This window comes from Triturus cristatus, chromosome 10 (assembly GCF_964204655.1).
Source record: "Triturus cristatus chromosome 10, aTriCri1.1, whole genome shotgun sequence".
Classification (NCBI taxonomy): domain Eukaryota; kingdom Metazoa; phylum Chordata; class Amphibia; order Caudata; family Salamandridae; genus Triturus; species Triturus cristatus.
In genome coordinates, this window is record NC_140593.1 from 867,991,690 (window position 1) to 868,003,367 (window position 11,678).

At 51.7% G+C, this 11,678-nt stretch overlaps 1 protein-coding gene across 1 annotated transcript in view; it reads right to left on the reverse strand.

Moving 5' to 3' along the window:
• Positions 1-7,298, reverse strand: part of LOC146796128 (uncharacterized) — a 237,040-nt gene extending 229,742 nt beyond the window's left edge. Inside the window, exon 1 of the mRNA XM_085628506.1 lies at positions 7,199-7,298. Within this exon, the coding sequence (XP_085484632.1) occupies positions 7,199-7,298 (100 nt within the window). The remainder of the gene's footprint in view (positions 1-7,198) is intronic.
• Between the last annotated feature and the right edge of the window lie 4,380 nt (positions 7,299-11,678).

Below are 11,678 nucleotides of genomic sequence, written 5' to 3' on the forward strand. Positions count from 1 at the left end.
AAAACCTTACGCCTGCCTTATGGCAGACGTATGGGTGACCCAGGCCCTTTCACATGGGGCTTGCCCCATGTGAATGGACACATTGCTGAAGTTGCGTCTGTTTTCAGACACACCCCAATAATGCGCCACTTATGCGGCGACAGATACGTCAGTTATACTGACATATCTGTCATTCCTCGCAACATGATGCGTCATACAGTAAATATGACACATCCATCATGTCGCAAGGAGGGCGCACTGAGAAGTGTTGCATTGCTGGTGTCATTCATCGATGCGACACTTCTCATAAATGAGGCCCCTAATGTTTTTTAAGTGCTGCTCACTTAAAAGTCTTTCGTGTGTAAAATGCCCAGTGCCCGTAACTATAGGCCGTCTGTTAATAATCATTAGTTACAAATGGCTTAGTCATGGGGATGGTAGTCACCTACAAAAAATGGGTTCCATCTGGGTGTACCCCTTTAATTAACAAAATCTGGCTATCTGTCTGATGAGCAACATTTAAAATTAATAGAGCCCCTGCCAGGGGTCTTGTGATATCTCCTGCTCAGGAACACAGATACCGCGCTGGTTAGTGCTGGGACACTGTTAAGTAGCCATGCGCTTTATAAATCTTGGCTTTGATTCCTTCATTCATACCAGGCCAGTCAAAATAATGAGCAGAGTGGCACATGGCTACTGCCCTAGGGACTTTCACCCCTGTGGCCTCTTACCAAAAATCCAGGGTTGAACAAGCCACTTTAACTCAAAATATAAGCAAGACCACAAAGAATGATCTGAGACATAAGGTTACATTGAAATGACCAGTGCCGATCCCTTACTGGGATTCTCCTGTGTGTGGCTGCTCCTTTTTTTCACAGCAAAGGGACTCCAAAACACAGGTATAACTTGATTTTCCTGGATCAAACCAAGGGGCATATTTACAATGAAATGTTGGGCCGCTCAGACATTTCCAGACCGCAGGGATGCGCCGTATTTACAACAATTCGGTGCACTCCTGTGTTTTGCCTAGCTCTGGCACTATAATTAGTTGCCCAGCGCCAACACAGACACCCTTGCGCCATAGTGCAAAGTTGCCTGAGTTTGCAGGAATTATGTCGTGCAGGAAGTGCCATAATGGTGATTTGTTACTTCTATGGAAGTAGCAAATTGTCATTATTTAACAATTGTTTATGTGCAGGAAGGGACACCTTCCTGCACATAAACAATCATTAAAGGACATTTGCTCTTTCTATGTGTGCTGCAGAATGCAGCACACATAGAAAAAGCAACAAGCATTTACAATGCAACGGTCTCGGCATTGGTAAAGTTAGAGCTATTGGCATTGCTCATGACAATGCAGTTTCTTTAAATGTTTTAAAAACAAAAACATAAACAAACATAATGTCACGAGCAATGCCAATAGCTCTAACTTTACCAATGCCGAGACCATTGCATTGTAAATGCTTGTTGGGACTGAACTCACTAGAGAACACACAGAGTCCTGAACTGAACTTGCTTATTAGGCTCCTGAAGCGGAACAGTTTGATTTTTACTATGACCTGCTGGCTAGCTGTTTTTACGAGTCGAAATGATGCAGAGCTGAAGGAGTTCTCTCATTCCTCTCGGACTGGGCAAGCAAGTGGGGAGTTGAGAGCAGCGGCTAATGCTTCCGTCATCCCCCTGCAAGGCGGGGAATGGACATTGTTAGACCTTAAGACATCCTGAAGGCACTGATTTGCACAATCACCAGAGCGTCATTACCCAAAGAGAGGAGGGCCCTGAAGCACAGTTGGCTGGCTGGAGTACCCAGAAGGGGAAGGAAGGGGAAAGGAGAAACAGAAATGGGAAAAGGGGAAAAGAAAGGTAATTTAGAAATCAAAGCGACACTGATGCAAAAGAACCCATGCCGTCATCTACTGTGAAACTTAGGGAAAATCTCATAAAAGACACTCGTTATAATGTAGTAAGAAAACGTGCAAGAGAAATTCTACACTCACCCACACTTGCATTCCTTCTTTCAGGCCCACAGTTCACTGGCAGCATCTTCAGTGCACTATTCTCCAGCGTTTTGGGGCTTATGGTAGACAGTCTACAACCTCCAGGTCCACCCCCCGCCTGCAGTACATCCAGCCACCAGCCTTTGACGTGGGAGTCCTGCCAACAATAATCCCATCAGCGCGAGTTCCCTGATATATTCCACAATAAGGCCTCACCAAAGCTAGTCATGCACTGTGGGGGGAGGGGCGCCAAACTGAATTAAAAAGTAGGCCATCAGGGTGTAGAATGGCCGATTACTCCACATCGTCCCCACTTTATAACTCGCCCACCCTGCTCCTGTCGCCTCTCTGCCCCTCCTGCTCACTACCTGTCCTGCACCTCTACACTTCTGTCTCTTCCTGTTTCTGCCCCTCTCTGACGCCTATCCGCTACCTTTAATCACTTTCCACCCCGTTTGCCCTCACTGTCCTCGCCGCCTGCCCTTTACCTCTGCCCTGTTTCTGCCCTTGCTCCTCGTGCCCTGCCCCCGAGTGCCCGGACCTGCAGCTCAGCAGCAGCGCTCTCTCCACAGCCCAATGAAGCCTATCCTCTGCCCAGGGCTGTCCCAGACACCAAGGGCCGGGGGGTGTGTGTGAATGGGCGCGCACTTAGGGGCCTTTCACAAACAAAAGTGACACTCGGGAGGGAGAGCGCGGTGGAGGGGGCAGGGGTTAGGAAAGGCCAAAGTGAGAGCAGAGGCACCAGCAGCCCAGGTGCCCCCATATCTTCTCAGAGATCACGCTGCCCCCACCCCACCCCTTCCGAGGAAAACACACACATACAACATGCACCGGGTCTGACCCGCAAGTGGCTACTTTCCAACCCCTCAGAGCAGGGACCACCAGGGGGCCTGCCTGGGAAAACAAGCACGCCAAATGGGAGGACGTCTGAGAAAACGGGCTGTAGTGGGGGAGAGGGGCTCCTACAAATCAAAACGGGATGGGGGCCGCCTGCAAATTAAACACAAAAAGAAAAAAAAGTACACCAAAGCAACAAAAACAGCGGGGATGCCCAGCCGTGAAAGATGAGGGGGCGGGGTTCGAACAAGTGAGGAGCGGAGCGGAGATCTTGAATATTAATTTGGCGCTGCGCGTCAGAACAGAGTAGCCCGTTTTTGCTTCAAACTGTATTTTTTTAGGCCGGACTGAGAAGTCAAAGCAGCCCTGGCAAATGATACCAGTCCAGCCCCCATGTGGTGCATAGCGAACGGAGGGCCCGCCTAACAAATTGGCAAAGCGTGCACAGAGTAACTCCTGATGGAATAGAAGGGAAGTGGATTCGGACACACGCCACTTACTTCAAAAGGTACTGCGGGATGGCGCAGCCTTCGAGCTAAAAACGAATCCTTATGGGGGAAAGTTGACAGGAAATAAAATATTTAAAGGGCAGGAGCCGAGAGCAGGGGGAGAGGACAAGCACACCACCGCCTTTCTCCGAGGCAGAGCAGAAATGCCTCGGAGAAAGGCAGCGTCCTTTTCGGATTCGGGGGCGTGTTTTGCTGTTGTCTCCTCCTTGAGACTTCTTGCAAAAAACACGCCCCCGATCCGAAAAGGACGGGGCCTAATCTGAATGACTGACCTCTTCTCCAATGGCTGGCCAGCATTCAAGAGGCCAGCCAATGGAGAACAGGGGAGAAGAGGGGCGGGTTCAAGCCCCTCTTCTCCAAGTCATTAAATCTCTCGACTTCCGGTTCTGCCTTCGGCAGACCGGATGGTCCCGAGACCTAAAAACGAGGAAAAATTAAAGTATTTTCCTCGTTACATCACTCTAATGCCTGCTCTTGCATGGTGTTAACTTTTGGCACTGCCTCAGATTTATAGATCCTTGTAAATATGGGGCAACGTCAAAAAGCAAACGATGTCGAGGTGGAATGCCCTCAGCAACACTAATTGCACGCTCCTTTTACGCTAAGTGATGCATATCAAGGGGGAGTATTTACGAGGCGTGTTAAGCAACAAAAAGTGGCTGAATGCCGCTTGGTAAATGTGGAGAAGGGTATGGCGCCATCAGACCGTCACTAAAAGTGACGTTCTGGTAGCGCTATTCCTTTGTTAATTCACCCCCATGTTGTCAAGTGGGAAAGCCAGGATTAATTTATGGAAGTGCTGAAAGAGGCCCAGGCAGGTGTGTGTGCGGGGGATTGGCCTGGCAGTTTTGAGGGTTTCAAACCGCTCAGGTGAAAGAAGGGCACTCTTCAGAGGAGACGCCCATACCAGAATCGGGCAGGTGGGTGATATGGGAGCTGACTTTAAATATGAATGGAACACGAGCCTTGGGGAGGGTGTCTTTTGGGTATAGAGGAAGGATTCAGAACTATCTGAATAAAAACAGATGGGTGCTGCATATTGCGTGCCAAGGTCTGTTTGATTATGAGATCTCCTAATGGAAGTCAGGTTGTTGGGGCGGAGGCTGGGGCTGCTGGACAGGACACAGGCTTACGAGGAACAAAGCCGAAGGGTCGAGCGCCATGGAGGTGGCAAAATGGGACAACAGCGCAGAAAGGATGTCTCGGTGCAAGCAAGGAAAATGCTATATCTGACTGCTGCTGGTGTAGTAAGTGCAACAATTATAAGGGTTCAATGGGCCCTGCAATCTCTGGGTCCTGGTGTCGTTGCACCTGCTGCCCTGATGGTAGCTACAAGGGACAGGGCCGGCTTTAGCACTGGTGGCGCCCTGTGCGACAATGTTTGTTGGCGCCCCCCACAGACTCCCTCACTACCACCCTTTCACAGGGTCCCCTCAAGTCTCCATAATCACACTCTCTCACATGTATTTAATTAGCTGTATAGCACCTCCTATACCAGTGTAGGGTGTCAGAGCACTTTACATCACATACACACAACACAGAGACAATCAATCATAGTTGTGTAAATCCATGTATAGGAAATGTTACATAAGCCAGAAGACTACAAGGTGTAGGAGTCACATGACATCCATACTGGTAGACATTTTAGTTTAAGAGTGCTTGGTCTGGAGAAGCACAGACTCAGAATTGAAAACATAACCCCATGGTTTGGGGTTACATTTAATAATAGGGATTTTTTATTCTAACCAAAATTAACCCTTTTTGAAACAGTAGAATAATGAAAGACAGAGGACAAATTATAATGCTCTAATCTATATCTTGCAGTTTGCATGCAGCTCTTTGACAGTTATTAGCTCACTGTTCCATGTTAGGATTTTAACATCTACGCTGCCAGTAACACAAGGATCTCTCTGACAAAAGCACTGACTGATTTAAAATATATGCACTTTCTGATCTGCATGGTACACATTCTTGGCAGCAGGCATATAAACTCTCTGGGCTACCATACAATGAGTTAAAACTTCCACTAGACAAAACTCCTTCTCTCTCCAGGAAGAACCGTAGTTATCTTGACATTTTTATTGCTGTATGAGAATTGCCGGAGGCCAGCAATGCAGCAGCAGGTGCTTTTAAAGCTTTAAAATACTTTCAAGGATGGCGCCCCCTTGAAGAGTCAGCACCCGGTGCGGTGGCACCGGTCGCACCACCCTAGAGCCGGCCCTGACAAGGGAGTAGCTAGAAAATTAAAGTACCCTTACTTCAAAATAAAAGCTCTTATGGCACAAAGGGAATGAGCTGACCCCCTCCCTGCCTAGAAGAGCTCCGCCTATCTCTTCCATCCAGGCATCTATCCCTTCATCCGTCCCCCCTTCCGTCCACCCAGTGATATCCATTATTTCATCTTTACATTCTTACATACATTCATTTTTTTCAAGCATCATTCAATCTTTCCTCATTCCATCTCTCCATCCACTCTGCCATCCACCCATCCCCTCTGCCGCCCATCTATCCATCAACTCTGCCATCCTTTCGCTCTTCCATCTACTCTGTCGTCCCTTTGCTCATCCTTTCACCCACGCATCCATCTCTTTACTCTACCATCCTTTCCCCTGCCCATCCATCCCTTAACTCTACCATCGTTTGACCTGTCATCCACCTATCCATTCATTTCCCTCTCACTCAGCCATCCATCTACCCATGCATGCATCCATCCATCTGTCTAATGGGACATCCTTTCAGGTGTATATCTACCTATCCATTCACTCATTCTTTCACTCATTCATCCATCTAGCCCATCATCCACCCCCAGTCATTCATCCACCTACTCATCCCTCCATCCTTCCCTCCCTTCATTCTATTAAACATGTCTTCCTTCATTCCCTTTTCTATTTACCCATCGTTTGTTATTACCTTGCCACCACTTGCTCTTCTATTGAAGCTGTATTCCTTCATAGTGTTAATTATGAGGGTTTGTTTGCGTGTTGCAGACAGAAGAGGCCCATGATGAGCGCCACCCCCGCTGTAGCTGCCAAAGCGGGGGATTCACACGGCCCTGGGTAGCTATGCCCTTGGGAGGGGTTCGGAAGGTGCAATGTGCCAAACGGGATACACACTGAGCAGCAGGAAAGAGGAGACAGAGAAGCAAGCAAGTGCCACCCCATCTCCCCCTGCACCACTCGGAGCACCCGTTTCAAAGTATAGAGGGGATCAATGCAAGCCCCATCACTCCTTTCCTTTGACGACTGGAGGTTGTGTGAGGGCTGAGGTGAGTGAGACTCTGTCGCTTAATTCCTGCTGAGGGGTTCGTTTCTTGAAAGACACTGCACAAGGGCAGTGGGTGGAGATTGGCAGGCCTTCCCCTGATTTATCCCCCTCCTACGCTCTGTTCACTCTCTCTGAGCAGCAGAGACATCGAGTGACATTGGCCGGTCTCAGCTTTCTAGCTAGAAGGTCAGTGGAGCTGCCTGGGCCAGGGGCACAAACCTAACGATTGGGACTCGATGCTGAACGTCTCGAGCGGCTCTCAGTCGGTGTTCTCTTTTGCAACGCTAAAAACTGCTCCGCACTAGCAGTGCTGCCAATATACCCCGCTTTAATACTAACAGCAGTATAGGTTTGCTTGTCAGTGTTATGTGCCCTCAGTTTTAATGGCTGCGGAATTCTGATTGGCTGTCAGTAATCGGCGCCATGAGCGGAGTCCTTATGCGAAGTTTTTGTTGGAGAGGAGTAACCCCCATTCTCTGGGCACCTGTGAGCCTTACTACCTGGATATAGCGCCTAGTGCAAATACAGCGCTGTACTAGTTTCTTTCAGAGACGTTCTATGCTGTCACGTAGTAAATAGACACGACATGGCTTGAGCATAGCTGTACATTACCTCTTGCTCCTTGGCTGGGATGAAGGCTGGGTTCTTTGTTTCCTTCCTGCTGTTGTCCTGTCTTCTGCAGTTGTTGCTGGAGTGGTGGTTCCTTGTACATTACGCCTCTGGAGAGAAGCTGGCGCCGCCCCCTGGAATCCTCTCTGCACGGAAGAAGGATGGGCCTAGACTATCTGTGCAACAACCTGTCTGATACAGACAAGCCTCCAGATTAGCAATGCCCATAATCTCGTTCATGTTTATCTGCTCTGTGGTATAACTGGCAGCCAAAGGTTGATCTTCTGGCTGTAAATCACGAACATTGGAACCCAGAGACATTTCAATTGTGACTTCTCATCGTAGCAAAGTGCAGGATTTCCCACAAGCCATTTTTCTCCTACAAATCCGTTTCTTTCCGCGTATGTCAATTTTACAGGAGTCATGTGTTAGGCTGTTTTATGGACCTGATGTGAATATATGGTTTAGTTCCTGCAACGCCCTAGTAGAGACTGTAGTGTCCTAGCAGGGACACGTTCTAGTGTTCCTATGTGTGTGGAATACACTGTACACCCACCCACCACAGACGTCACTGGGTCAGGTGACGCTGTCAATAAAGAGGCCGAGCGCACGTGCTCGCGGCCATTAACCCACTACCCTGACTATGTGTCCTGTGTCCGTTATTCCCAGCATGGGGGCCTAGGGCCCAACATCACACTGGCGACGAGGCGGGTACTCTTCCCCGCGTGTGCAGCCCCGATCGGCGCAACAAAAACTGAAGAGGGAGAGGGAACTGCCCACAGTGAGGACAACCCCCTCTGTGTGAAGGCGCGAGGCGCCGAGCAGCCGGCAGGGCGAGGCAGAGACCGCAGCAGGTCCTATGGTGACCGGGAGCCCACCCCGCACCTACGGTGCCAGCGGTGCCGGAATGAACGGCGGTCATCGGAGCGGAGCCCACCCGCATCCGCCGTGAGGCTGTGACCCCCTGCCGAGGAAGTCGGGAGCCCACCCCGACCCCGTCGACCCTGCCGCGGTGCCCAGAAGCGCCCTGAAGGACAGCACGCCGAGCGGAGCCCACCCGCATCAGCGGAGACCCCCACATGTGGCGTGAATCACACGGAGCCCACCCGCGGGGAGAAGGAGGCCCGCCGCCCGAAGGTGAGGGGCCGCGCAGGGGCGGAAGAAGCGGAAACGAAAGCGGAGCCCACCAGCAGCTCATCAGGGGGAAACTCTACACACTTGCCCCGCGAGGCACGAAAACTGACCGAGGCTGCCGTGGGGGCGAAGGGAGCACAGTGGCAAAAGAGGCGGCCGCTCTCAGCGGGTTCGACCGAAGGCACAGGCGGCCCCAAAAACAGCGCTAGCTTTCTTTTCCCCCCCCCGTGCAGCGTGAGCGAAAGCTGCGGCCCAGCGCATCGCCACCGGCAAAGAAAGTGCACCGGCATTCCCTCAGCCCGGCGCCATGCGCTGCACTCACCCTGGAGAACCGGTGTCCAGAGGCAGCAGGCCGGCATAGAATGTCCTCACCGGGTAGTGAGGAGGCACGGGAAGAGTGGAGTGCATCAGCCCATGCAAGCGCAGCCGGAGTGCTGAGACCGACCTTGAGGAAAGACGATGCCTGCAACCCCATCTGGCAGCCCAGGGTATAGCTCTTCAAGTATCGATGCAGCATAGAGGGGAGAGCTAAATGGGCATAAGCGGTGGCATGAATAAAGTATGCGCGAAGAGCTGCCAGGCACATGAGCAAGTGTCCCCCCCCCCCCCCCCCACAAGACGTGTCTGAAAGAAGCATTTTCCCCCAGTTCACAAGTGATTCCTCGTCCTCCCTGCAGCTCACTATCAATGCCTGCGCCCCCCTGCCTCCAAAGGAATAAATGTAAAGGACTCACCTGCTGTCTGGCCGTATCCTGCTCCCAGTGTTCTGCTCCTGCTGTGGCTCCAGCTCCCCTCGAGTGAAGCCTGGAAAGAGGAAAGACAACACAGCAGAAAGTTCTGGCAGCAGAGAAGGTTGCTGCTGAATGGGAGACAAGCATACCCTGCACTGCCATCTAGTGGCCGGAGGGCAGCATTGCACCAGCTGCAGGAAAAGAGTGGAAAGGCTAGACAAGAGGCAGCAAGGCATGTACCGCAAAGTCTGACGGAGGCAAGGTGGTGAGCGCACAGGAATGCGCCAGAAGCGCAGGAATGCGCCAGAAGTACGGGAACGCGACGGAGGCGCACAGGGATGTGCAGGAACGCGACAGAAGCGCAACGGAGAAGAGATAGTGTGCCACAGGGATGCAGCGCCATCCCACAGCGACAAGGAGGAAGAGAGGAAAATGGTGTCAAGCCACGTCCACCCCAGCAAGGACCGCGCTGTCGCCGCATCAAGTGGAGTGACCCCTCAAGAGAGCCAAAGGACCCAGCGCAGATGTACCCCGGACGCGGAAAGTACACAGCAGCGCCTACAAGAGAGGAACTACACGGAAGAAGATGTGCGCAGCAAGTATCCAACGACACTGAAGGATAAGGACGCAGAGGCACACCCAGTGGCGCCAAGAAGCCACCACATCAAGAGATCACGGCGCAGGGAGCAATGCTACACTGAAGATGTACCACGACGGTACGAAGAGAAGCACGCACCAGCGCCCGGCAAGTCAGAAGACACAGGGAGTCACACGAAGTGACGCATCTCGTGAAGCTGACCAGCCAAATGGTCGCACCAACAGAAGCCAACCCGCCAGGGGGCAAAAGGAGGTGATCGACGCACGGGTCAGTGAACCCACGGAACAAAAGGTCTGACGAAAGACCGAAGGTATCCTGCCAGAGATCGGCAGAATGGACCGTCAAGAGGTCCGAGAAGTTCAAGAACGAAGAGGACCAAGAGCATGGCCCCACGAACGTCAACAACCAAAGTAACTGGCGAAAAGGAGGAGAACGAAGAGGACCAAGAGCAGGGCCCCACGAACTTCAACAACCAAAGTAGCCGGTGAAAAGGAGAAGACGAAGAGAAGGTCACGACCCTAACTCGGAAGGCTGAGGAAGATGGAGAGAGTGTCCTCGGACGAGGACAAGACCAGGGGGTACACGTGCAGAGTGCGCGCGCTGCATGGAGAAGCCTGGCCAGACCAAAAGGAGAACAGAAATGGTCCAGAGTAGGTCGTGAAGCGAAAGGATGGAGAAAGCAGAGTGGCACGTCTGCCACCACAAGCCAATGAAGAAAAGAAGAGTTCGGAGTGGCACGTTTGCCACTACAAGAAAGGAAGAAAAGAAGAGTTCGGAGTGGCACGTTTGCCACTACAAGAAAGGAAGAAAGAAGAGATCGGAGTGGCACGTTTGCCACTACAAGAAAGGAAGAAAGAAGAGATCGGAGTGGCACGTTTGCCACTACAAGAAGAGGAGAAGAAGGAAATAGATCCGTGGCACGTTGGCCACTGTTAAGAGTAGGAGGAGAAGTCAGAGTGACTCGACACCCTCACGGAGATTGGAACCGAGGAAAGAGAGAGGAGTGTGGCAAGACTACTCACACCTCAGAGATAAGGAAGGCGACAAGTGCCAGAACATGGAGAGCAAGTCCTGAGAACACCCGTGGCACGGAGAGAAGTCCATCTGCTGTGGCGGTGCCTTCAGCACATCTGGGATCGGCAGAGGTGAGCCGGCTGGACCATTCGAGACATCCACCTTTGGGGTCACACGGTCACTGGACGTTGCCAGCCGTGGTGACTCAGGGGCAAAGGCCTCAGGGATGCCAGTGAGAGAGCATCCCCTCAACGAGAGATGGTCATCAGCCGCCCTCCAGCACAGGTCCCAGGAGGAGGAAGACATCGCGCGCGAAGACAGGAGCCAACAGCTACCCTCCAGGTCTGACTGCGGAATCTGAGGTGAGACTTGTCGTCTCCGCTGCGCCCACACTGAGTGGAGGGCGAGGAACACGATACTGTACACCCAGCCCAGGACAAGTCCTATAGAGAGGGCCTCAGGGATATCCCGTGGCAGGGGAACACCGGTGAGAGGGGCATCATGGTGAGAGGGGTGTCTTGCAAACAATCCGTCTTTTGCCAACACATAACACACGCCACCGACGAAGAGGAGGACAGGACTGAAAGTCGAATGGCAACATCTAGCGGTGAATCACAGGAATTCTGACTGCGTTTGTCGCCACGGAAGCAAGGTAAAGAAGAGACTGTGAGGACAACTTCAAGGCAGAGCCGTCAACAGACTGGATCCATCAAGCACCCATGGCTGGTGTCACAGCGAACTGTTGGCCTCCACGGCAGGAAGAACGTCGTCTGCGTATCCAAGCAGCTGAGACGTAAGAGGCTCTGCAGAAGTTTGGTCACTGTACTGTATAGGTGTATATCTTTATTTTTCCTCCCGCAGGTTGAATTTTGACTTTGGGTTTTCTTTCATTAAAGATTGGGAGGAATGTAGTGTCCTAGCAGGGACACGTTCTAGTGTTCCTATGTGTGTGGAATACACTGTACACCCACCCACCACAGACGTCACTGGGTCAGGTGACGCTGTC